This window comes from Salvelinus namaycush, chromosome 18 (assembly GCF_016432855.1).
Source record: "Salvelinus namaycush isolate Seneca chromosome 18, SaNama_1.0, whole genome shotgun sequence".
NCBI classification, from domain to species: Eukaryota; Metazoa; Chordata; class Actinopteri; order Salmoniformes; family Salmonidae; genus Salvelinus; species Salvelinus namaycush.
The window spans coordinates 19,840,668-19,868,261 of record NC_052324.1 but is presented as its reverse complement, the minus strand read 5'-3'; the positions used below and the strand labels follow the sequence as shown (position 1 = coordinate 19,868,261).

General features: G+C 43.5%; 1 protein-coding gene across 1 annotated transcript; it reads right to left on the bottom strand.

The window, feature by feature from the left end:
* Nucleotides 1-115: 115 nt before the first annotated feature.
* LOC120063202 (U5 small nuclear ribonucleoprotein 200 kDa helicase-like) lies at nucleotides 116-27,529 on the bottom strand. The gene is made up of 44 exons (XM_039013421.1): nucleotides 27,254-27,529; nucleotides 26,680-26,843; nucleotides 26,395-26,566; nucleotides 26,026-26,218; nucleotides 25,750-25,904; nucleotides 25,489-25,641; nucleotides 25,311-25,410; nucleotides 25,080-25,216; nucleotides 24,831-24,911; nucleotides 24,478-24,651; nucleotides 24,208-24,345; nucleotides 23,879-24,034; nucleotides 23,561-23,731; nucleotides 23,185-23,378; nucleotides 22,934-23,057; nucleotides 20,692-20,841; nucleotides 20,447-20,557; nucleotides 20,200-20,331; nucleotides 19,869-20,057; nucleotides 16,011-16,208; nucleotides 15,683-15,835; nucleotides 15,462-15,542; nucleotides 14,942-15,025; nucleotides 12,776-12,882; nucleotides 12,524-12,642; nucleotides 12,260-12,414; nucleotides 11,978-12,167; nucleotides 11,511-11,684; nucleotides 11,192-11,352; nucleotides 10,692-10,919; nucleotides 10,364-10,555; nucleotides 10,041-10,219; nucleotides 9,760-9,911; nucleotides 9,559-9,667; nucleotides 9,333-9,441; nucleotides 9,028-9,217; nucleotides 6,611-6,775; nucleotides 6,301-6,422; nucleotides 5,998-6,141; nucleotides 1,926-2,102; nucleotides 1,645-1,805; nucleotides 1,349-1,430; nucleotides 1,152-1,244; nucleotides 116-965 (listed from the first exon to the last, which is right to left on the bottom strand). Exons 1-44 carry the CDS (start codon nucleotides 27,296-27,298, stop codon nucleotides 816-818), a joined length of 6,414 nt encoding a protein of 2,137 aa, XP_038869349.1. The 5' UTR covers nucleotides 27,299-27,529; the 3' UTR covers nucleotides 116-815.
* Between the last annotated feature and the right edge of the window lie 65 nt (nucleotides 27,530-27,594).

Here is a 27,594-nt window from a genome sequence, read left to right as displayed (position 1 = left end):
ACCCATAGACACCGTGTGAGAGCGAAGTCTAACACCTCGTTCATCGCAATATCTGCAGTGCTACTTGTGGCAACGTCATTATGCTAGTCTACCTTTAAATTGACAGTCAAAGCAGTCAGGTCAATTTGGATTATTTATTGTTAAAAAAAAACTGCACAAGCATTTTACAAAAAAAACAGGTCAATCTATTAATCATGTTGTTGAAACAGTTATAGTAGACATCTTTAATATTCAATGACTGTTCACTAAAATAGTATGCTTCTTTCATGTACAATTCAAACCTTGTGGTTGACATCGCTAAATAGGTACTATATACATTATTCTCGACTGATCCAAATTCAAAAACTACTGTAGACCTAGAAAAAGTTTAACACTACCTCAAAAGCATATAAAGGGGGAAAAAACGACTAGACGGTTTAGCAACAAAACCGACGCATGCAAAACTTTGGGGCAAAAAAGACAGGGTTGGCTAAGATTGTTGACATGTAATCTATATGAGCACTTGTCTCAAATAGTTAGTTGTTGGTTAGCTAATTATAGCCATATTAGCATAGACATAACACCTCAAAACAAGACATGGTATCAAGAACAAGATAAAACTAGCTGAAACGAGCCACCTACAATTCCCCATATGGCAGCTACTTGTCATTGTTGCTAGCTATCCAGAATCACAACGCTGACTTCTGCCCCATTGAAGCGTGCACATCGTTTTTGTGACGTTCTCAGCTAACCCGTGTATGCCTTACCTAAAACAAAACCAACAATCCCTACTGATCCCAGTCTGGGGAGACTTCTCTCCTTCTATAGATCCCCGATTAGTCTGAGTCACTGTCTCCATCACTTTCTGCCTCCTTCACGTCCACACTGAACTTATACTCCTGATCACAGCCCATGTAGGCATCACTCATGAAGTACAGTGTGTAGTTGTGAATGCCCAGCACTGGTGCAACAAAGTCCAGCTTCACCTGCAGTGGGAGAAAGGGGCTCAGAGTGAGGCCAAGCACTGCTGACAGAGGGCATTCACTTTTAAGATTGTCTACTTTGTTTTTACACCCACAAGCCATATGCAACAATTTTGTCAAACATATGCAGTTGCCTGCAGGTATTCATTGGCTCCACAAGATCAGATTGATGTGTGGTATTTAACTGACCTTGGCCTTCTGCTGCAGTGTCAGCCTCTTGATGGAGATCAGGCTGTTGGATTTGGGGTCTCCAATCACCACCCACCAGCCCTCCTCACGTTTCTGGAACAATAACAATCAAATGTTAAAAAGGGCCATTGTTGAGTTTGTGCTTTTTGAACAAATCAGTATGGGAGTTCTGACAAGCTGGTGGTGATGATAGGTACCTGGGGGAAGAGTGGGGCAATAACAGGCCCAGTCACCTCCTCTTCTCTCTCCAACTGGACCAGAACCAAAACTGGACCTCCACTGTGAACACAAAGATATGATCAGACACCTACTCAGTTTCTCTCTCATTCTCAATGTTCTATAGATTCACTGGGCAGTAGTAGTAACTAGTAAAAACATTATCAAACTCCTAAGCAAATTTACAGTTTCCTGTGGTACTGATCTCTTTATATTCAGTCAAGCTATTTCCCCACAAAGATTCCCCTATACCTCTAACAGCCCCCATTTAAATCACCTCTTGATATTCTCCTTCTCTGCCACCTCGTAGGACAGTTCAATGTTGGGGTAGCGGTTACAGAAGCGAGCCACGTCAGCTATCTGTGTGTCTGAGAGCTGCAGCAACCCACTACGATCCTCATCCTCCATCTCCATGATGTCAAAGATACTCTCCACACCCTGAGAAATACATCGAGAGATCAGCTTCAAGATCCACACCCGAGCAAGATGTTCATTGCTTGTCTGGTAAATTAAAGTGTTACAAATGGATAGAGTAACAGGCAGTAGTGGATGTGTTACCTTGTCTGTGCAGCGTTTGATGTGCTCTAAGGTAAAGTAAGGCAGCTGTTTGAGGTAGGAGTCCTTGGACCACATGGCCTGGGTGACCATCTGGGCCAGCTCCATAGCAGCCAGCGCAGGGCTTAGCCAGCCGTTACTGGACAGCACATCTACACAGGCCTGGATCAGACGCACAGCCTGGACAAGACAGAACCATATACAGATTTTAAACACTAGCATAACTCAATATGACCCACTGCTCTCTCAGCAGTTTAACACTAGGTCATACCACAGTCTTAAGGTGTAAGCATGCTTCAGTTTGGCTGGCGCCTAGCCGATCCCAGCTAGCCGAATTGAACGAGTGTGCTTGCGTACTCCCTTAAAAGACCTTTGATTGAAAAACGAGAAAAAAAGCAGCAATAGTACTGTTTGTCCATTTTGAGATCTCGTAGCCCAGAGTTACCCAACTGGTGGCCTATTTGGCCCCCCAAGTTTTCAAAAATGTTTATACAAATAATATTTTTTTTGAGACGTATGTATAAAAACTGTAAAAACATCAGGAAATCAGCTTCAAATGATTTTACATTTGGGAAATCTGCTCCCAATTATTTAATTATTTCCACGCATAATAGAGACACGTGATCATATACAGATAGATGTAAGCAAGGTTTGAAATGATGTTTTAGTCAAATATTATATACAATACCAGTCAAAAGTTGACACATCCACACATTCTTTTTCCATTTCAAGACATCAAAACAATGAAATAACATGGAATCATGTAGTAAACAAAAAGTGTTAAATCAAAATATATTTTATATTTGAGATTCTTCAAAGTAGCCACCTTTTGCTTTGACAGCTTTGCACATTCTTGGCATTCTCTCAACCAGCTACCTGAGGTGGAATGCATTTCAATTAATAACAAGTGTGCCTTGTTAAAAGTTAATTTGTGGAATTTCTTTCCTTCTTAATGCGTTTGAGCCAATGAGTTGTGTTGTGACAATGTATGAGTAGTATACAGAAGATAGCCCTATTTGGTAAAAGACCAAGTCCATACTATGGCAAGAACAGCTCAAATAAGCAAAGAGAAATGACTTTAAGACATGGTCAGTCAATCTGGAAAATTAACTTCTCATGGCTGCAGGGGCAGTATTGAGTAGCTTGGATGAAAAGGTGCCCAGAGTAAACTGCCGGCTCCTCAGTCCCAGTTGCTAATATATGCATATTATTATTAGTATTGGACAGAAAACACTCTGAAGTTTCTAAAACTGTTTGAATGATGTCTGTGAGTATAACACAACTCATATGGCAGGCAAAAACCTGAGAAAAAAATCCAACCAGGAAGTGGGAAATCTGAGGTTTGTAGGTTTTCAACTCATCGCCTATCGAATACACAGTGGGATATGGGTCAGTTTGCACTTCCTACGGCTTCCACTAGATGTCAACAGTCTTTAGAACCTTGTCTGATGCTTCTACTGTGAAGTGTGGCCGAAGGAGACGGGAATGAGTAAGGTCTGCCATGAGCTGACCATGCGCGTTCACATGAGAGGGAGCTCTGTTCCATCGCACTTCTGAAGACAATGGAATTCTTCGGTTGGAACATTATTGAAGATTTATGTTAAAACATCCTAAAGATTGATTCAATACATCGTTTGACATGTGTCTACTGACTTACGGAACTTTTTGACATTTTGTCTGCTTTTAGTGAACGCGCTTTGTGACTTTGGATTTGTTTACCAAACACGCTAACAAAAGTAGCTATTTGGACATAAATGGACATTACCGAACAAAACAAACATTTATTGTGGAAGTGGGAGTCCTGGGAGTACATTCCGAAGAAGATCAGCAAAGGTAAGTGAAGATTTATAATGCTATTTATGACTTTTGTTGACTCCACAATTTGGCGGGTAACTGTATGGCTTCCTTTTGTGGCTGAACACTGTTCTCAGATTATTGAATATTGTGCTCTTGCCGTAAAGCTTTTTTGAAATCTGACACAGCGGTTGCATTAAGAACAAGTCTATCTTTAATTCTATGTAAAACATGTATCTTTCATCAAAGTTTATGATGAGTAATTCTGTTATTTGATGTGGCTCTCTGCAATTTCTCCGGATATTTTGGAGGCATTTCTGAACATGGCACCAATGTAAACTGAGGTTTTTGGATATAAATATGAACTTTATCGAACAAAACATATGTATTGTGTAACATGAAGTCCTATGAGTGTCATCTGATGAAGATCATCAAAGGTTAGTGATTAATTTTATCTCTATTTCTGCTTTTTGTGACTCCTGTCTTTGGCTGGAAAAATGGCTGTGTTTTTCTGTGATCTAACATAATCGTTTGTGGTGCTTTCGCTGTAAAGCCTTTTTGAAAATCGGACACTGTGGTGGGATTAACAAGAAGTGTATCTTTAAAATGGTGTGAAATGCTTGAGGAATTTTAATTATGAGATTTCTGTTTGAATTTGGCGCCCTGCACTTTCACTGGCTGTTGTCATATCGATCCCGTTAACGGGATTGCAGCCCTAAGAAGTTTAAGAACTTTTAAAGTTTCTTTAAGTGCAGTCGCAAAAACTATCACACACTATGATGAAACTGGCTCTCATGAGGACCGCCACAGGAAAGGAAGACCCAGAGTTACCTCTGCTGCAGAGGATAAGTTCCTTAGTTACCAGCCTCAGAAATCGCAGCCCAAATAAATGCTTTGAAGTTCAAGTAACAGACATCTCAACATCAATTGTTCAGAGGAGACTGCGTGAATCAGGCCTTCATGGTCGGATTGCTGCAAAGAAACCATTACTAAAGAACACCAATAATAATAAGAAACTTGCTTGGGCCATTAGACCGGTGGAAATCTGTCCTTTGGTCTGATGAGTCCAAATTTGAGATTTTTGGTTCCAACAACCATGTCTTTGTGAGATGCAGAGTAGGTGAACAGATGATCTCCGCAAGTGTGGTTCCCACCATGAAGCATGAAGGTGGTGTGAGGGTGCTTTGCTGGTGACACTGTCAGTGATTTATTTAGACTTCAAGGCACACTTAACCAGTATGGCTACTGTACCACAGCATTCTGCAGCAATACGCTATCCCATCTGGATTGCACTTAGTGGGACTATCATTTGTTTTTCAACAGGACAATGACCCAACACACCTCCAGGCTGTGTAAGGGCTATTTCACCAAGAAGGAGAGTGATGGAATGCTGAATCAGATGACCTGGCCTCCACAATCACCCGACCTCAACACAATTGAGATGGTTTGGGATGAGTTGGACCGCAGAGTGAAGGAACAAGTGCTCAGCATATGTGGGAACTCCTTCAAGACTGTTGGAAAAGCATTCCTCACGAAGCTGGTTGAGAGAATGCCAAGATTGTGCAAAGCTGTCATCAAAGGGTGGCTACTTTGAAGAATCTCAAATCTCAAATATATTTTGATTTGTTTAACACTTTTTTGGTTACTACATGATTCTATGTGTTATTTCATAGTTGATGTATTCACTATTATTCTACAATGTAGAAAAAAATAAAAATAAAGAAAAAACCTTGAATGAGTAGGTGTTCCAAACCTTTGATTGGTACTGTATGTTTGGGCTTCTTGCAGTCAACAAAATATTTGTAATTAAGTTCTGGCCCCCCAACCATCTGTTGAATCTAGTCGATGATCCCTGCCATAGCCAAAATACACTTCCTCAAAAGTCAAAGAACTCAAGAAATCTGTAATTAATTTACAAATTTTTGCAGGCGAGATCTTAGTCAACAATTTTGCTTCTGACTAGGATGTTTGGTGCAATTTCGGAAAAATTTGCATGAGGGCGAGTCGTCAGAGAAATTACAAATAAATTAATTGAAGAATCCCTACTGTTGACCAAATCGACGAACGAGGGGGCGTAGTCCTCGGCTTCCGACTTCGGCTTGCCTCTAGAAAAAAAGTTGTGCCCGAACAGCCGGAAAAACCCTTGCCCATGTCCAAAACGTCTCAAAATGTCATCATAATATATGTGGATTGCTCTACAGAGCCCATTTACCACAGCTAAGATTCCACCAAAGTATCTATCAATGTCTCATTCAGGGAGCTGTTAGCCATTCCTCCTCACCTTGCTGAGGATCTCCTCTGTGTCTGACTGCAGCTCAGCGCTCAACTGCATCCTGGACAAGTGAGCCTGCAGCAGCAGATTGGTCTTCACGTGTGGGTCGTTGAACTTGGGGTTGTTCAGTTTGTGTGGCACCTTCTGGGCCAGCTGAAAACACCACATATACAACTTGATTAATGACAAGTGTTTCCGGATTAGTATTCGTGAGCAATTTCCATTTTTTCCACTTCTACATGGGTATTTGAGTGGGTTATGAGTCTGCTCATAATGCATATTATGATTATTGATGTGCATTAGTATGTTTACCTGTCTGAGCAGGTTGTCCTCATGGTGTCTGATGGGGATGTTCTTGTACTCCGCAGCATTGGAGATGATCTCAATCAATCCACGAATCTTGGTCTTGGCGTTCAGGGACATACTGAACAACTCTGATACAAACACAAATAAAATGTCAGTAACTCCAGAACTGTTGTACATAGCAACACGTTATATACTCAATGATGGATGTATTCTATTTCAACAGTTGTTTAGTCTTTGCGATGGTTCACAGTATAGGTGATGTGACTGATACAGCCATATTTCGTGACAGTGGGTTGTTGGTTGTGGTAGTTCTCACCGATGGTGGTGTAGTTGATATAGTAGTAGGCAGCGATCATGCCCAAGTTAAGAGGTGCCACGTCCATCTCATCCTCGATGCTGATGCACTTGGACTGCTCTAGATCATGCAGGGTGTTCTCCACCAGCTCTGACAGGTGGTCTGACAGGTGACGGTGAGACATGCCTGCAGGGGAGATGGAGAGCAGCAGTTTAACAGAAGACTACACATATACTGGTAACTGCCAAAATAAAACAAACACTTGGTAAATGAGGGATACAAAGTATAGTGAAAGCAGGTGGTTCCTGAGTTAATTAAGCCATTAACATCCCATCATGCTTTGGGCCATGTATACAAATGCTGGGCAGGATGACAATGCCCCGATCCACAGGGCACAAGTGGTCAAAATGGTTTGATGAGCATGAAAACGATGTACAGTCGTGGCCAAAAGTTGAGAATGACAAATATTAATTTCCACAAAGTTTTTTGCTTCAGTGTCTTCAGATATTTTTGTCAGATGTTACTATGGTATACTGAAGTATAATTACAAGCATTTCATAAGTGTCAAAAGCTTTTATTGACAATTACATTAAGTTGATGCAAAAAGTCAATATTTGCAGCGTTGACCCTTCTTTTTCAAGACCTCTGCAATCCGCCCTGGCATGCTGTCAATTAACTTCTGGGCCACATCCTGACTGATGGCATAATCAATGCTTGGAGTTTGTCAGAATTTGTGGGTTTTTGTTTGTCCTCCCGCCTCTTGAGGATTGACCACAAGTTCTCAATGGGATTAAGGTCTGGGCAGTTTCCTGAAGTGGATGTGGAAAAAATGGAAATTGCTCACGAATACTAATCCGGAAACACTTGTCATTAATCAAGTTGTATATGTGGTGGACCCAAAATATCGATGTTTTGTTCCCCGAGCCACTTAGTTATCACTTTTGCCTTATAGCAAGGTGCTCCATCATGCTGGATAAGGCATTGTTCGTCACCAAGCTATTCCTGGATGGATGCTCTCGGAGGATGTGTTGGTACCATTCTTTATTCATGGCTGTGTTCTTAGGCAAAACTGTGAGTGAGCCCACTCCCTTGGCTGAGAAGCAACCCCACACATGAATGGGCTCAGGATGCTTTACTGTTGGTGTGACACAGGACTGATGGTAGCACTCACCTTGTCTTCTCCGGACAAGCTTTTTTCCGGATGCCCCAAAAAAATCGTAAAGGGATTCAGAGAAAATGACTTTACCCCAGTCCTCAGCAGTCCAATCCCTGTACCTTTTGCAGAATATCAGTCTGTCCCTGATGTTTTTCCTGGAGAGAAGTGGCTTCTTTGCTGCCCTTCTTGAACACCAGGCCATCCTCCAAAAGTCTTTGCGTCACTGTGCGTGCAGATGCACTCACACCTGCCTGCTGCCATTCCTGAGCAAGCTCTGTACTGGTGGTGCCCCGATCCCACAGCTGAATCAACTTTAGGAGACGGTCCTGGCGCTTGCTGCACTTTCTTGGGCGCCCTGAAGCCTTCTTCACAACAATTGAACCGCTCTCCTTGAAGTTCTTGATGAGCCGATAAATGGTTGATTTAGGTGCATCTTACTGGCAGCAATATCCTTGCCTGTGAAGCCCTTTTTGTGCAAAGCAATGATGACGGCACATGTTTCCTTGCAGGTAACCATGGTTGACAGAAGAAGAACAAGGATTCCAAGCACCACCCTCCTTTTGAAGCTTCCAGTCTGTTATTCGAACTCAATCAGCATGACAGAGTGATCTCCAGCCTTGTCCTCGTCAACACTCACACCTGTGTTAACGAGAGAATCACTGACATGATGTCAGCTGGTCCTTTTGTGGCAGGGCTGAAATGCGGCGGAAATGTTTTTTGGGGATTCAGTTAATTTGCATGGCAAAGAGGGACTTGGCAATTAATTGCAATTCATCTGATCACTCTTCACAACATTCTGGAGTATATGCAAATTGCCATCATACAAACTGAGGCAGCAGACTTTGTGAAAATTTATATTTGTGTCATTCTCAAAACTTTTGGCCACGACTGTAAACTAAATGGCCATTTCAGTCACCAGATCTCAACCCAACTGAACACTTATGGGAGATTCTGGAGCAGTGCCTGAGCTAGTTTTTACCACCACCATCAACAAAACACCAAATTATGGAATTTCTCATAGAAGAATGGTGTTGCATCTCTTCAATAGTTTCAGACACTTGTAGAATCTACGTCAACGTGCATTGAAGCTGTTCTGGCTTGTGGTGACCCAACACCCTATTAAGACACTTTATTTAGGTGTTTCCTTTATTTTGGCAGTTACCTGTATGTCAGGAAAATAAATCAACTTCAACTAAAAGGCATATAGTCTGAAAACCTGTATAGCCCATCTGTAAGAATGCCAACAGTAGAGAGCAGTCGCAGTGCTGTGAGTGTCTCTCACCCTGCAGGTTGTAGTAGTTGGGGTTCTGGGTCATGCGGCGGTACAGGAAGGTCCAGGTCAGGTAGTCCACTGCGTCCTGTTTGTTCTCCACCGTCTTGGTGACGATCTCAGCGTTGAAGTGGTCATGCATACAGTGGTCCAGGTGAGATTCCACCGGCAGGGGCTCATACAGGAACTTCTTGAAGAAATCCTACATTTGAGAAAAAGAGAGTGGGTTATAAACGACAGAATGATGGAGTACGAGAGATAGAGAGGGACTGAGTGAAAATGGAGAGGGCGAGTAAATGAGGATATTGCCAATGTACCTTTTTGGAACCCTGACACATGATGACACAGCGTCCCTCATCGTCCTGCAGGGGCCGGTTGGCCTTGCCCACCATCTGGAGCACATCGTAAATAGGGTAGTCCACGTAGCTGGGGACAGAGAGGACATGGTCACTAACACACACTCAACCTGAGGCAGGAGGAGGTTCTGACGGGTATAAATTAGGAAATGTAGTCATCACCAAAACCAGTGTCGTAGCTACTTACGCATGGATTTTGCCGTTGTAATACTGGGTGTCCATGATAACGACCAAGTGAGCAGAGATGTTGGTGCCCCAGCAGAGGGAGCGTGAAGCCACCACAACCTGGACTGCACCTGCAGACCAGACACAGCATGTCATTTAACAACCATAGCCCATAATTCCCCTAACTAGGCATCAGCAGGTCTAATGGAGTGGCCAGTTGTACCTGAGTTGAAGAGCTGCTCCACGATCCTGCGCTCTGTGGTGGACAGGCCCTCGTGCAGGTAGCCCACCCCATTGGCCAACGTCTCCTTCAGGGTGCCGTCCGTCACCTTCTCCAGAAAGGGAGCCAGGTCCTTCTCAGTGCAGTGCAGGAACCTACAGGGAGACAGGGACATATGTTACTGCTTTGAGACCTCAGGTTACACCTATCATTACTGGATACCTATTAAGAGTTTTAACCCCTTGCACCCCTCAGAGATTAAAGGCTGAGGTTATGGGTCTGACCTCTGAGGGACCACGTCAGCAGCACAGAAGGTGAGGATGTCAATGGCGGTGAGGCGGGTCTGTCGGCGGGATGGGACGAACACCACGGCCGGTTTGGAGGGGGAGTGCTTCATGATGGCGTGGTACACTGGCTTGGCCATGGACAGCAGGCGAGTCTGGGTGTGACTCACATTGAAGCCCTGAGGAGAGACAGGCATTACAATGAGGTTCAATTGAGCAGATGATATTACCCAGCCAAACAATAACAGATTTTATGGCCAAATCCTTATTGGTGGCAGGTTGATGATGATAAAATGTTAAGACATTACAGTCATGGTTCAGACCTGGATGTGCAGCTCCAGAGGGACAGGCCTGACGTTGGGGTGGAAGTTGAAGGTTGCGGTGGTACTGCATCCCAGCCAGTGGGCCACGTCTTTGGCGTTGGACAGGGAGGAGCTGAGGGCCACGATGCGGATGGGACGCTCAATCTGAGATGAGATGTACCTCATCCTGGAGCAGATTACCTCCAACACAGGCTACAAGCAAGACAATGAGTGTGAATATCAATGTATTTTACTTCACATGCCAAACAAGTATTGTATAGTTTATATCTAATCAAAGCACTAGGCAGGTGGATATATAGGTTTTATCGGTTTGGATTCATGGCCTTACTCCATTCTCTCCTCCAATGAGATGAGTCTCGTCCACGATGAAGAGGCTGACGTTCTGGACGTTCTTCCTCTGCTTCCAGCGGCGTGACAGGATGTCCCATTTGTCCGGGGTGCTGACGATGATGTCACCCTTGCCCAGCAGCTTCAGGTCAGTGCTGGTCTCTCCCGTCAGCAACACCACCTTCTTATTCAGAGCATCCTGGAACTTCTGGTGCCAGTCAACAAACACCTGGACACACACAGGAAGATATTAAACGGAGGTGTAAGGAATGGGTAAACAGTGTGAACAATTAGAAGTCAGATGAAAACAACATTATGTTAAAAAGGGGGGCAATGTGCAGTTCCTACATCCAAATTAATGATATGTACCCATTGATTCTTGAGGAATATAATTTCTAAATGCCTCACGAGCATATTTTTACTGTCCTGCCCCATCAGAACCCAAAATATAACCTTGCTTTACGATGTAAATGTAAAAACAGTCCATATTGATAACTGTACCTGTTCAGCCAGGGCCTCCATGGGTGTGATGTAAACACATCGGCCCTCTGCGTTGTGCAGCAGCATCCTCAGGATGGCAAACTCAGCACAGATGGTCTTCCCACTGCCGGTGGGGGCTCCCACAAACACGTTGTCGTCACTGTTGTACACAGCGTTGAACACTGGAGGAAGACGGACAATACCACACAGTTTACTCCCAGTGTAAGCACCAAAAGGTATAGAGGCATGTGCCTGATCGAAGTCATTGAATGGGCCACATTGGTCTTTGAGGTCAGATGGGTGCTGTTAGAAACTGTTAGCCAACATGGTGCCATCTTACCCTGCGTCTGGATGGGGTTGAAGAAGGGGAACTTGTTGTGGTAGAGGGTCTCGAAGGCGGCATTACGGAGGGCTGTCACAGGCAGGGGCTGCAGGTCCAGCAGCTCAGTGGGAGGGGGGTACTTCTCTGGCAGGATCAGGTGGCGGAAAGACACCGGCAGCTGCGTCTCACAGGCTGAGAGAAGGAGAGAGAGAGATACATTTTCAATGGACATCCTCTAAAGTCTATATTTTCTCATACAGTTTAATTAACTACATTCTACATATTTAGCAGACACCCTTATCCAGAGCAGCTTACAGGAGCAATTAGGTTTAAGTGCCTTGCTCAAGGGCACACAGACATTTTTTTTTTACCTAGTCAGCTTGGGGGATTTGAACCAGCGACCTTTTGGTTACTGGTCCAATGCTCTATACCACAAAAAAAACACATATATATATATAATATCTAGCCAGAGGATTGTCACTCACATAGCCAACGGTCCGAGGCCACACGGATGAAGTACTGCGGGGGCAGGGGCTCAAACACGGGCACAAAGAAGGTGACCAGGTGCTCGTCCTGGGCGTACTTGGCCTTGAGCAGGAAGTACTCGTGGTGTAGGATGACCTCACTGTCCACATCCTCCACCAGTATCCAGAAGGCCTCCGATGAGCCATGCACCTGTATGGGCCACAGAGAGCAGTGTTAACGGTTTGTGTGTGTGTTACAGTAAGTGAATCCTGTTAAACTACTATAGCCACTGAACCACTGACCTTGTCATCCCACTGGAAGTCTGGTGTGATGGTGAGTTCCACCTTCAGTGTGGAACGGGTGATGGGCTGCAGGTGGACGGCCAGGTCCAGTTTGGGGAACTGGTGCACGTACTTGTGGATGGTCTTCCCCATCTTGGGCATGCGGATCAACTCACCTGAGGGACAGAAGGACTTTAACAACCGGGGATGAATCAATGAGAATGTAGTGTTAGTGGGTGCAGGTCTGAGGTGGGGCATTTGGAGCAGACTGCAGAGCAGACTCACCAATCTCATTGTGGTTGAGGTCATAGAGGCGCTCGAAGGGGAAATTCTTCTTCTCAATCTTCTTGATGACTTCCTCTGGGAGCTTCCTGAACTGACGCAGAGGAGACATGGACTGCCACCTGTGTAGGAGGGACACATCCACACAGGGAAGAACGTCACATTTCATGTATCATCATCATGTAATTCACTAGGACTGTAGACTAACGTCTTAAATCAGTGAAAACTAGGAATAAACAGCAATGGTTAACTTACATCCTCTTGTCAATCATCTTGCAGAGGTTCATGGTCTTGTCTGTGAGCTGGGCCCATCCCCTGCTCAGGACGATCTCAAAGATTGCTCGCATCAGTCTTCCAGCACTCTGAGGAAGAACACAGTTAAAGCTAGAATCAGAAGGTGAGACAAAGTTTCACCCAGCCTTTGTTTTGGTAAAAAAGTGAGGGATAGGCCGTGAGAAATGCCACCTTTCTCAAATTCATAGACAGAGCTATGGATGCAAGGACTGACCATCCATGATTTCAAAATCATAGTTAACCATGTTGAGGATATACAGTGTTTGTTTACATTTACATTGTTTACAATCATTGGAGGAAAACATGCTTATATTTTGGGTACTGATGGGGTACAACAGTTGAGGGTACAATCAGTTAAATACTTCAAGAATTAATGGGTATATACAGTTGAAGTCGGAAGTTTACATACACTTAGGTTGGAGTCATTAAAACTCGTTTTTCAACCACTCCACAAATTTCTTGTTAACAAACTATAGTTTTGACAAGTCGGTTAGGACATCTACTTTGTGCACGACAAGTCATTTTCCCAAAAATTGTTTACAGACAGATTATTTCACTTATAATTCACTGCATCACAATTTTAGTAGGTCAGAAGTTTACATACACTAAGTTGACTGTGCCTTTAAAAAGCTTGTAAAATTCCAGAAAATGATGTCATGGCTTTAGAAGCTTCTGATAGGCTAATTGACATCATTTGAGTCAATTGGAGGTGTACCTGTGGATGTATTTCAAGGCCTACCTTCAAACTCAGTGCCTCTTTGCTTGACATCATGGGAAAATCAAAATTAACAAGACCTCAGAAAATAAATTGTTGACCTCCACAAGTCTGGTTCATCCTTGGGAGCAATTTCCAAACGCCTGAAGGTACCACGTTCATCTGTACAAACAATAGTACCCAAGTATAAACACCATGGGACCACGCAGCCGTCATACCGCTCAGGAAGGGGACGCATTCTGTCTCCTAGAGATGAACGTACTTTTGTGTGAAAAGTGCAAATCAATCCCAGAACAACAGCAAAGGACATTGTGAATATGCTGGAGGAAACAGGTACAAAAGTATCAATATCCACAGTAAAATGAGTCCTATATCGACATAACCTGAAAGGCCGCTCAGCAAGGAAGAAGCCACTGCTCCAAAACCACCATAAAAAAGCCAGACTACGGTTTGCAACTGCACATGGGGACAAAGATCGTACTTTTTGGAGAAATGTCCTCTGGTCTGATGAAACAAAAATTTAACTCTTTAGCCATAATGACCATCGTTATGTTTGGAGGAAAAGGGGGGACGCTTGCAAGCTGAAGAACACCATCTCAACTGTGGAGCACGGGGGTGGCAGCATCATGTTGTGGGGGTGCTTTGCTGCAGGATGGACTGGTGCACTTCACAAAATAGATGGCATCACGAGGAAGGACAATTATGTGGATATATTGAAGCAACATCTCAAGACATCAGTCAGGAAGTTAAAGCTTGGTAGCAAATGGGTCTTCCAAATGGACAATGACCCCAAGCATACAAAGTTGTGGCAAAATGGCTTAAGGACAACAAAGTCAAGGTATTGGAGTGGCCATCATAAAGCCCTGACCTCAATACCATCGAACATTTGTGGGCAGAACTGAAAAAGTGTGTGTGAGCAAGGAGGCCTACAAACCTGACTGAGTTACACCAGCTGTGTCAGGAAGAATGGGCCAAAATTCACCCAACTTATTGTGGGAAGCTTGTGGAAGGCTTCCCGAAACATTTGACCCAGGTTAAACAATTTAAAGGCAATGCTACCAAATACTAATTGAGTGTATGTAAACTTCTGACCCACTTGGGAATGTGATGAAAGAAATAAAAGCTGAAGTAAATCATTCTCTCTACTATTATTCTGGCATTTCACATTCTTAGAATAAAGTGGTGATCCTAACTGACCTAAGACAATGGATTTTTACTAGGATTAAATGTCAGGAATTGTGAAAAACTGAGTTTGAATGTATTTGGCTAAGGTGTATGTAAACTTCCAACTTCAACTGTAAAATAATTATACAAAAAATGGATGTAGCAACTAAGGATTCCAGCTTTAACAGTCAGAGGCTGGTAACATACTTAAAACAACTCTCAAATCAAGCAAACAGACATGGGCTTACCTGTGTCACATAGACCATGTCAGCCATCAGAGCAAAGCCCTCCAGTTTGAGCTGAGAGATGTAAGCCTGGAGCAGCACGTTGATCTGTAATAAGAACACACACCTCCGAACTGGTTCATACCAACAGGGCTCTAGTAATACATACTGCAGTGGTGTACCATATCATTGATCAGTGTTAGACCTGGGCTCAAATATATGTGTAGTTGTTCATTAAATACTTATTTTCTGTGTATTTTAGTATTTTCAAATAATGTGGCCCGAATCAACTACTTCTATTGGATTTCCTATAAATAGCCTACTATTTGAAATTATCTAAAAATACTTATTTCAAATACCTGGGTTAAATGCACAGGAGTGTATTTAAGTCACTGTATTTGAGTATTTCCAAATACATTCCAGTATTCAAGTGCTTGTCTTTTCAACAACAAAAAAATGTAATGTCTTTGAAAGTAATTGAAATAACCTAAATAGTATTTCAACCCAGGTCTGATCAGTGACAACATTGACACATGTAGTATACCTTAGCACTGGGTTCCTCAATGCTCTCCTTCACTGGAATGGGAACTCTCTCCAGAAGCTTCTGCAGCTCCAGCTTCTCTTCCTGAAATAAATCCCCACATGTGAGTATTTATGTATCTGTAGCATTTTACTAGTAACTAGTTTTGTGTAGATCCAACCAAAAGTCACCCCCAAAATGTGTAGGCTTTAGTAATTGATATAGTATCCCAGAGTGGTGCATACCTCTCTGACAGTGATGTTCCTGAACTCTGAGGAGAGGGAGAAGACGCGGAACAGCTCGATCTCACTAAGGGTGGGCTTCAGCAGCTGGTTGTAGGTCTGGATGGAGTTGTGGGTTATGTAGAAGTGACTGGCGATGCGACCCAGGTCAGTAACCTTCAGGGAGGGATGCGAAAAAGTTGCCCAAAATATAATCTATTATGCACATCAATTTGTCTCATTCATATCAATAGCATAATCTTTGCGTTCACCATCTTAAAATCTTGATGAGAGTTCACAATTGGTCATTGATCCGCCTGAACAAAAATAACATGTGTAGAGCGGTGTGTACCTGGAAGGCGCCGGTCCTCTTGTCATACTTGACCAGGCTGTTCTTGTCCAGCACGTTGGCTGCAGTGTGGATCAGGTCCATCCTGCGGCGCTCTAGCAAGGGGTCAGAGCTGCGGTCGTCATGGGAGACCCCGTACAGGGTGGGGTTACGGAGCATACGCACATACAGATAGGTGTAGCCCAGCCAGTTCACTGCATCCTGATGAGGAGACAACGAGAGAGGAGTGAGCACTAATGATTCTAGCCGACCAGTTTCTGTACAGGTAAAGTGCAGTCTCAAGAGCACACCACAGCATGTCTGTATGGTTATTTGTGGTGAGTTGTGGGTAGGGTTGTTGCGGTGACCGTATTACCGCCACACCGGCGGTAATTAGGCTTCTCCAAGCTCTGATGCTGCTGTTGGTCATTAGTAACCTACCAAACTTGCTAACTGCCTGGTACTCAGCACTCTATTGTCTCTCTATCAATGAAAATGTATTTGAAAATCTAATCAAACACTTCATGAGAGCCCATGAGCTCATGTTGCTCAACATTTCTATAGGCTATGAAATTGCGCGAGTGACGGCCTCTATTAAAAAGAGGAGGATTCCATCAGCTTTCTCTAGGCTAGGCCTACTATATTTATTTCTTAACTTTCCAAATATTAAGCACATCGTTTATATTTACAACAAGAGTATAGCCTAACTGGCTGGCATGAAAATAAACCACAGGAAAAGCATCTTCCATTCGCTATTTAAGTGCAGAGATGACATGTATTTTTTCCCGCTACCCCTGTTTTGATACAGGCGCATGATAATTGTCCATTCTAAATCAAAACAAATTTAACACATATATTATTTTGTATATGTAAAGACCAGATTAAATCAAGAATAGTCTGATGGGTGACAATATCACGTGAAATATATATTTTCACTTGTGAATGATGCCCTGCATAAGAAACAATGCCTTTTTTTGGGGCAACTTTTTCAAATTATAGTAGCACACCTCATGTACTGTAGCCTAGCCCATAGGCCTATTTGTTTTAATAAGGTTTGTATCACAACTAAAGTGGCCAAATAACTTCTTAAAATGAAGGACATTAATCTGCTTTACAAGGGGTGTAGAGCCTAACTGGCATACTTAAGAAGCAGGTGAGTTTCAAGTTTGGGGAAGATCATTTTTACCATAAAAATGCACCTTTATAATAAAAGCAGTACATGCATAATTGCATTGGCGGTCACTTTTGATAAATGCTATTTTCCGCTAATGGAATATCTGCGCTTATAGCCTACTGCCATGTGCGCATTGCTGCGCTTATAATGTGAAAAAGCCTAAGAATTTATCAACATTTTAAGCTAAATGTTCTGATCTGTTGCAACAGCCACATCGCGTAAAAAAGTCTTTTTTAATGCTAGTGGTTGTATTCATTTGGGATCTATCACATCCCACAACTGTCCCAGACTGTGTTTGGAATATTTATTTCTCGCACAGAATAGGTTGACTTTTGTACTATGTTAATTTCTCATCGATTCACAGCCTACTTCGCCAAACGGGTGATGATTTAGCACTGTCGTTGCACCAAACCTAACCATAAACATCAATGCCTTTCTTTAAAATCAACACACAAGTATATATTTTTTTAACCTGCATATTTAGTTAATATTGCCTGCTAACATGAATTTCTTATAATTAGGGAAATTGTGTCACTTCTCCTGCGTTCCGTGCAAGCAGTCAGGGTATATGCAGCAGTTTGGGCCGCCCGGCTCGTTGCGAACTGTGTGAAGTCCATTTATTCCTAACAAAGACCGTAATTAATTTGCCAGAATTGTACATAATTATGACATAACATTGAAGGTTGTACAATGTAACAGCAATATTTAGACTTAGGGATGCTACCCGTTAGATAAAATACGGAATGGTTCCGTATTTCACTGAAAGAATAAACGTTTTGTTTTCGAAATGATAGTTTCCGGATTCGACCATATCAATGACCAAAGGCTCGTATTTCTGTGTGTTATGTTATAATTAAGTCTGACTGAGCGATGGTAGGCAGCAGCAGGCTCGTAAGCATTCATTCAAACAGCACTTTCGTGCGTTTGCCAGCAGCTCTTCGCAATGCTTCAAGCATTGAGCTGTTTATGACTTCAAGCCTATCAACTCCCGAGATTAGGCTGGTGTAACCGATGTGAAATGGCTAGCTAGTTAGCGGGGTGCACGCTAATAGCGTTTCAATCGGTGACGTCACTCGCTCTGAGACTTGGAGTAGTTGTTCCCCTTGCTCTGCAAGGGCCGCGGCTTTTGTGGAGCGATGGGTAACGATGCTTCGAGGGTGGCTGTTGACGATGTGTTCCTGGTTCGAACCCAGGTAGGGGCGAGGAGAGGGACGGAAGCTATACTGCTACACAAGCAATACCTGCCTATAAGAACATCCAATAGTCAAAGGTATATGAAATACAAATGGTATAGAGAGAAATAGTCCTATAATTCCTATAATAACTACAACCTAAAACTTCTTAGCTGGGAATATTGAAGACTCATGTTAAAAGGAACCACCAGCTTTCATATGTTCTCATGTTCTGAGCAAGGAACTTAAAACTTAGCTTTTTTACATGGTACATATTGCACTTTTACTTTCTTCTCCAACACTTTGTTTTTGCATTATTTAAACCAAATTGAACATGTTTCATTATTTATTTGAGGCTAAATTGATTTTATTGATGTATTATATTAAGGTAAAAGAAAAGTGTTCATTCAGTATTGTTGTAATTGTCATTATTACAAAACATTTAAATAATTTTTTTAAATATATTTTTTAATTGGCCAATAATCGGTATCGGCGTTGAAAAATCACAATCGGTCGACCTCTACTATGGAGGATAGTAGATTGACATAAGGTTGGTGCTTTTGCTGTTCGTTAGGCCTCTTGTTGGCATAGAAAAGTGAATGTGGGCAGTTCTTCCAATATCTTCAATATGCACCTCGGAATTGGATAAGGACGCGACAGATGCGTCCCCAATGTGTCCGTCTTCATTTATAGCCTGTGAGAAAGACCCAATCACGTGATGGAGCGCACAGCACTCAGGGAGAAGGGCACAACGGCCACAAGGCATGGATTTTTTTAGGATGCATTACGGCCACACAAATGGGATGCCGCTGTGAAATTATAGGCATTATCAAGTGCTTGTCAAATTGTGAATGAGAGACTATTGGAGTGTGTACAGTCTACGCAAAAAAACAAAGCAGAGCTCATGCCTTTCAAGCAACTTTTTTCAAATCATCATTTAGAGTCGCATCACAGCCTTACAATGTATTACACATCTAAACATATGGCCCAACGTTTCTAGAACAACTAAAGTTACATGAATAACTCTAAGCATATAGGAGTACCTATTTCTTTGTTAACCGCTCGACACAATAACCGCATGTGCGCACTCCCTCAAAATATCATTTTTTATTTCATTCAGTTTTGTTCAATTGTGTTCTTCATAATATAAAATAATGCCACGGAATTCTAAGCAAATCTTGTCTGCTAAATGAACTAGTGTAGCCCACAGCCATTTGGCATAGCATGATCAGGACCTAACATAAGGACAACTCTATTCTGTTCTTCTGTAATAGACTACATTTTCTTCATATCATGCTTCTTTAGACATGTCTAAAATAAATAATTGATTTATTGTGAAGGTGTAGGCTATATTACATGGATTCATCAGTGGTTTGTTGGCCTTGTGTGGAAGCCAGGAGATGCTAAATGTGTTTGTTAATTTGCGGCCAATTACCGTGAGACCGACAGTTATTTGCTTGACAATTACCGGCTGACGAAACTTCGTGACCGACACAGCCCTGGTTGTGGGGGGGTGAACCCCAGTTATACGCTCACCTTAGCATTCTGCACATTGCCCAGTACTATCTCAGCGTTGAGCATATCTGGCAGCTTGGACACCATCTGGCTCTCGATGGGCAGCTGCTGGTTGAGCAGAGACAGGTAGTACTGCAGCTCTCCGTGGGATGTGATCAGGATGCCCTCTCCCTTGGTGTCGTACTGAGGACGCCCAGCTCGACCAAGCATCTGAACACAGAACGGTGTCATTCAAACTCACAAACACGGCCAGAGTTTGAGGATTATTTAGCTAACAAATTACACTGTGCTACAATGAAGTCTAGCCCTGTGTATGTATCTCAGTCATCTAATCCAGCCAATGCAGACAAACCTGTAGAATGTCCAGGGCTCCCAGCTCTGTCCATCGGCCTTTCTCTGGGCTGTACACCTGGGTGCCTTTGATGATGACAGTATGAGCAGGCAGATTCACACCCCAGGCCAATGTGGCTGTGGACACCAGCACCTGAAACAGACAGACAAAGCCTTTTCAGTGGGACAGGTCTAGTGACATTGTAACAATAACTCTGACTGTATAGGAGCAAGGGAAAGAGGTTAGTAGAGATTTAGAAGAGACTAACCTGGATGTGGCGATCAGCAAAGAGATCTTCTACCAAGGTACGGTCCACTCTGGTCATACCAGCATGATGGATGGCAAAACCGTAAGGCAGCAAGTCCTTAAGCTCAAGGTTCTGGTGGATGAAAAAAATGTACGTACTGTTTAGAGAATTTTTATTTTACTTTTATAATCGGATTGTAAGATTTGGTTTTCAATGAAGTGCATAGATTGACAGCTAAAATCAGTCTCCAGGTCAGATGAGCTCACCTTGCACTGCTCTGCCTCAGTCCTGAGGACCTCGGTGGAGGCTGAGCCCTCCCTCAGGAACAGCCCCAGAGTGTCCTTCTCCAGACACATGTCCCTGATGGCCCGGGCCGTCTTCCCAGTCTCCTTCCTGGAGTGGACAAACACCAGCACCTGACAAACACAAGTTAGCACAGGGATACTAGATTGTGGAACTCTCTGTTGCTCTTCCTCTGATAAACAGACATTGAGATTTTCTAGAGCTCATGTTTTGTTTTGGTCGCAATGTGGAGTCAGATGATGGTTACAGAGCACGACTCAATTGGCCCAGCGTTGTCCGGGTTAGGGGAGGGTTTGGCCAAAGGGGGCTTTACTTGGCTCATCGTGCTCTAGCGACTCCTTGTGGTGGGCCGTGCGCCTGCAGGCTGACCCTGGTTGTCAGTTGAACAATGTTTCCTCCAACACGGCTGGCTTCTGGGTTAAGCGGGCGGGTGTTAAGAACAAGGATGCAAACTGGTGAGGGCCCAAAAAGGTGACACTTTATTTGCACTGAAACATGTAAAAGAAATCCATCCTGGTGAAATGCAGGTTAACGAATTAAACAAAGAATATGATCTAAATGATCCGTCTCTGTGTGTAAAATAAAAAGTGGTTAATGTGAAACTAACTCACAGCTAAACAAATGTAAAGAAAGCAATCCAATGTTATTTGTTGCCTAGACTTCACTGCAAATGACATTCAAGCCTTGAGAAAAAAACAATACATTAATATTGCAGTTAGTCATGACAGCCTTTATAATAGAACGTTTGTGACCACACACTTCTAAATATTACACTTGGGAAAAAAACATCTTAAGTAGAAATAGAATGAAACAAACAGGCATTCTATTTTTGCTCTAAGGCTACATGTGTGCAAAAATAAAGTTCACTGAGTAAAAAATGTAATAATCCCCCCTCACTCATACACGTGTTAGTCAAGTTCAACCCAACAAAAGCAATATCTTTGGCCTACACTGCATTTTACACTTTGCCTGTGTACATCTGTTCTACAATGTGCCAGCACAGCATGATACCCTTTGTTGGCATAATTGATCTCTTTCAGGCAGAGAGTACACCTGGCATAACCCTTTTTATCCACTGTATTGAAAAAGTGAGAAAGTGTGTGGTGTTCCTTTCACCTAGTGGCATCCAGTTTAAGCCAGGCCCAGCTCCAGCTACACTTGTTTAACAAGCAACATCTAATTTTTCATCTAATTCTCTCATTCTGAAAATTAACCACATACTGTAAAGGGAAAACATTAATTCACAGATTGTAGTTAGTTAGCTAGTTAACATGTCACACAGATTGCCAGGGTCCAGTAAGCAACTAACACATAACTTGAGGAACGGCAAGGAGTCGTATAACATTACTAGTTAATATTATAGTGAATTGGTTAGGTTACTAACGTTAGCTCATCTGATGTAGTGTTAGTTAGCTAACGTTAGCTGTCTAACTTTATTAGTCTGCTAATTTTCACACGTATGAACTCAATTATTTGATCAGTAAAGTTGGCTAATGTTGCTCAACATTTCTCTGGCTAGCAAACGGATAATTTGATCCAGCTAGCAAGATACTTAACAATGCTAAACAATACTTGTTCCACCACACTTTCTCCCTCACCTCAAACGTTCCAAATGCCAGTTGTTTTTCAGTTACAGCTCATGAAGTACGCTTCATCCCCTTCTCCGTGGTCAGGCTTCTCACCTACCTTAGTTATCGTTCAGGGGACGCGCTGCTGTAAGTTAACTGGTAAACTGCCTTTCAACTCTCCGGCTGTCTTTCCAGAGCGTGCGCTGATGCTGTAACTAGCCAATCTCTTCAGTCGCGTGCTGCATTCTGTTATGTGAACGACTGGCTGAGCCTTGGATACAGCCAGTATTGCTCCAAACACGAATCACTAGTTCACATACAGCCAGTGGTCATCCAAAGACCCCCCCCCCCCCCCCAAAAAAAAAAATCTACACGAAAAATCTACACGAATCACATAGGTCACCTATTTTGGATTCAAAACGGCAAATTTCGCAGAAAGGTGACTAGTTTGTATCCCTGTAAGAAGTGTGGTTTGGCGGGTCATGTTGTTTCGGAGGACACATGACTCGACCTTCGCCTCCCGAGCCCGTTGGGGAGTTGCAGCGATAAGACAAGATCGAAATTGGGGAGAAAAGTGGGTATAAAAAACACAAAGAATTTAATAAAATAAAAGAACACTAGACTGAGCTGTCCTCACCTGGTTCTTCCCAGCATGCTCCATGATCTTCTCATAGACAATCTCATTCATGATCTGGAAGCGCTTGATGGCCTTCTTCTCAGTGATGCCCACATACGTCTGCTCCAGAGGCACTGGGCGGAAACTACCGGACAGAAAAGACTGTTAGCCTTATGCTGATAATGCAACCACTCACACGATAAAACCTGTTAAACTGAAGTGGGATTATGAGTGTGGGAGAGATTGTCCCTCCTTCCTGAGCCCTGGCTGACCTGTTGTCGAAGTAGAAGAGTCCCTTAGCGGGGTCCACACGCAGGCAGGTGGCCACGTCCTCGTAGTTTGGCAGGGTGGCACTGAGACCCAGCAGACGCACGTCCTCCTGGGTCAGCTCCACGTTGCGGATGGTCCTGGCCACCAGAGACTCTAGGACTGGCCCGCGGTCGTCATGCAGCAGATGGATCTCATCCTGACCATAAGACACACTCCGTTACATACAGTACTTACACCCAATGAGTTTAGAACTAGTTTGAAAAATAATGTAAAAGAATGTAAATGCTTGGGAAATGTAATAATGGGATGTTTGACTAAACACTCGAAGGATCATGCATGAGGTCCACAAGAGGGCCGTTTGAGAGTGTCTGTACTTACAATGATGATGAGGCGCACTAGCTGGGTGTAGGTGCGCTCGCCTCCTTTGCGCGTGATGATGTCCCATTTCTCTGGGGTGCAGACGATGACCTGGGTGGCATTGATCTCCTCTTTACACAGCTGGTGGTCTCCAGTCAGCTCAGACACTGTGATGCCGTAACTAGCCAGACGCTGGGATGGAGGGAGACAAGCAAAACTGATCAAACAGGACATTATGCCTTATGATTAATTATACAAACACAGCTTCCTTGGCAATTCATATCCTTGACAGCATTGAACATTGAGTTCTGACCCCATTGAAAGGACAACAAGTCTCACCTTACTAAAGTTCCCCACCATCTCCTGTACCAGCGAGCGCATCGGAGCAACGTAGATGATCTTGAAGTCGTCCAAGTTGATGGTTCCGTCCAGGTTGATGTGCTTGCCGATCTCCCTCAGCATTGCCATCAGGGCCACGTTGGTCTTGCCTGCCCCCTGGAGGCACCCAGGGGAAAAGACAGAGGGAGACCATACATAGTGATAAGTTAGAAAACATAAGAGAGAGTTTGAAGGCACTTTCGAAACATATGCAACATGACAGCGTGCTGAGCAGAGAGCAGTGTGTTGTGGGGAGAAGTATTATAATTGACCGTGGTTTATTTACTAACCGTAGGAGCGCACACAAGCAGGTTCTCGTCGGTCTCCATAGCAGTCTTGAACAGCTTGCTCTGGATGCGGTTCAGGGTTTTGAATCCTTCGAAACCTGCCTGGGCATACTTGGGAAGCTTCTCAATGGCCACCAGCACCTAATAACACAGTTAATAAATTAAGAGGCTTGGCAGAAAGTTCTTGAAAACAAGACCATTCACTTGCTAGAAGCCTCAGTACTGACTACAGCAAAAAATAAAACATTCACAGGCGCGCACACAAACACACACCTCATCGTCAGCGAAGGGCTTGGGCTTGAGGGCAGGAACGTGCACCTCCTCGTAGCCTTTGCGCTGCTTGCGGAAGGACCCGTCTGGTAGCTGGCACCTCTTGTTGGCCATGAAGTGGCTTCCCTGGGTGAAGGCCAGGTCCTCCAGGTCCAGCAGTTGTTTAGGGGCCATGGACTGAGAGGGGGGGTAAATGATTCCAAGTTAGTATTTAGCATCAATGTATTCATATTAAATACGTGTGGAATTGCAACATGTGTGTCATGTTTGCAATGTATGTGCAAATCGTCTGTGTGCTACACAGTGGGTAGACGGGCTATATTAGTGTGTGCATTAATCATGGTTCTCCTCCTCACCTCTCCGTGGTCGATGTCCATAGACTCCAAGTCATTGTCCACACGAGACTTCCTCACTCTCTCCCTGCGAGATCGCTCCTCCTAAAGACATGGAACACCAGCCATTGTTTGAGACAAAGGGAACTAACATGAAATGTTAAGGCGATCATTTGTTTATTTATTTCAGTCTGTTCCAATATGTTTATATTACACAGTATAGAAACAATGATTTATCCAGTGATTAATGCAACAATGAAGATGGCATCTTACCCTAATAATATCCTCCTTCTCAGTCTCCTGCAGCTGGTAAAGAACTTTGGACAAGTCTGGATCTGCCTCCATCTTTCCTATAATCTTCTCCTTCTCTGCTTCGCTCTGAGCACTTGCCAACATGGTACAGTACTGGACTGTGAAGGAGGAGATAAATTGATTATGAGTGACCTTTCAAATTTGGCAACGCAGGCTGTGATGTTCGCCATTGTGGAAATGACAGGTACTCACTCATCCGCCGATGCTGCCGAAGGATTTTGATGAAGTCGAAAGTGTTGAATCCCAACAGTAAGACCAGCTGGTTCTCACATTCTCTGTCATCACTGGCCGTCTGTGGAATACAGAAACACAGAGTCAGTCAGAGACCAAGGCATCCGTACAGACACACTGAAACAAATAAAACACACACCTTGAGGATCTCCAGAACCTCATCTGCTTTCTTCTGAGAGATGATGGCATCGTCATAGAAACGGCTGAGCTGACGCTGGAGCCAGAAGGCATCAATGTCACGAGGGTGCAGCTCCTTCTTCTTGGCTGTCATCACATCACCTGTCACACCAAGCTACAGGGGAACATGGAGACGCATTTCATTAGTGCAATGGTTAAAAAATACATTGTAGTTTAGTATGAACACTGATGTGTGTGTTGTCATGTAAACGAGGGGTCTTACGTTGGCTGTCAGGGTGCAGCCCAAGTCTGCTTCCTCTCCTTCACTCTCTTCATCTGAGCCATCATCTCGCACCTCCCCAAACTGGTCCTCATCACCCTCCTCCTCATCAGATTCAAACTGGACATTCACCCCATATGTTTCGTCAATGTTGTCATCTGTGTGTTGAAACATTGATTCATTTGAAGTGAGTGCATAATACTAGCCTGAAATAAAGGCATGTTCCAGTTGAGTGAACATAATGTAAACATTCCTTCATCATTGTGTTCATTTCCTTACCCATGTTCTGCAGCTCCTTGTCACCCCCGTAGTCACTGATCTTCTTGCCCAGGTTGACCAGCACGTGGTAGCGTGTGTCATCTGCAGGCCCTAGTAGCTGCTCCACTTCACGCCGTCTCTCCTTGTCCCTCATCTTGTCATTCTTCAGCACAGCCAGCACCTCGTCAGCTGCTCCACAAAGGATGTCTCTTGGCTGCGTAGACACAGACACACATCACAGGCATATTCAAGTCATCAATTGATTTGAATAGAACGTTGTTAATTCCACCAGTATATATTGTCTGCATAGAGTTCTTCAATCTTTTCAAATCAGTGACTCTTGAGACAGACACATAATTGCACAAGTGCCTTATTGGTTGTTTCTCTGACCTGATCTCCCAGGGCAGCTTGGATGAAGCTGAGAAGGACCTCGTAGGTCTCCCTAGTCTCCTTGGTCTTAGGCTTGTACACAATGCCCACCATCTCATCAATGCCTTCTGACAGGAGGGTGAAGCCCTTCATCTTGTTCATGTCGTGCCCGTCCTCATCTCTCTTCCTCCTCCTGCACAGATTAAAAGACAATGGTGGAAGGAAGAGTCATATGTGGGTTAGTTAGTCAAGAAGTGATTCAGACATGCACCAGGAAATAGACAATTTAGAGGCACTTGTAGTTACTTTGCCCGTTTCTCTCCTTGCATTGAAGGTTTGGTCCTCTGGGACTTGTCACCCATCTTGGTTCCCACCAACTTTCCCACCAAGGACAGCACCTCTCCCGTGGGCTCATCGCGCCTTGTGCGGTCAATGAGCGAACGGTCCGCTTGTAAGACCAAGTTGGAGTTCTATTATTGGAAAAGAGACAAAAGATAAAAGGAGTAACTGTAATGCAATGTAAACTTCCCTACACCAAGTTATTCTTATGTTGGCTGGTTATACAGTTATTGAGGCACAAAAACAACTTATTTTAAGGAATTCGTGTTTCCCAACATTAGACAATCAACTGTCTAGCTAGCAGACTAACGTTGGTTCGCTAACTTGTCTCGCTAGCTAGCAACTGGTCGTGCAAGCACGGCTGGTTAGTAACCCGTAACTTTAGTCAGTTTTGGTTGTTAAAGTTAAGAGGCTGTGTCCAGCTACTCTAACTAAAGTTATATACTGCGAACTAGCTACATAGGCGCAACAAAACAATAGCCTGAGTGAACATATTTCCAAATAGTTATCGTTAGCTAACTTAGTTCAATTTCATACTCACCGCTTTGTATTCATACTGCAAGCTACGCGCAGTAACATCTGCCATTTTTGAATGAACGTAATAGCACTTTTGTTGTTCAACACTGGAAAAACGATGGCTAGTTTGCGGAGCAGCCCGCTAAGGTTGGCTAGCTCCACAGCCAATGTTGGTGTGCTTTAGATCAATAAATACAGATAAGCAGAAATTCTCTGTATCTATAGATATATGTATATATACACTTAGCGATACGCGATGTACTTTTTGTAAATAAAAGCGTTGGCCATACGTCCCGACAAACACGATGTAACAACAAGAGTCATTACTTCCGCTTCCGTCCGTGTTATAGGTCAAATTCGACGCTA

Coding starts and splice junctions, on each gene's coding strand:
- LOC120063202 (XM_039013421.1), bottom strand. CDS start 27,298: ATGGCAGATGTTACTGCGCGTAGCTTGCAGTATGAATACAAAGCG. Junction 24,035..24,207: donor TGCTTGTGTGCGCTCCTACG/GTTAGTAAATAA, acceptor GGGTGCCTCCAG/GGGGCAGGCAAGACCAACGT. Junction 6,776..9,027: donor CAACTACTACAACCTGCAGG/GTGAGAGACACT, acceptor TCTCCCCTGCAG/GCATGTCTCACCGTCACCTG.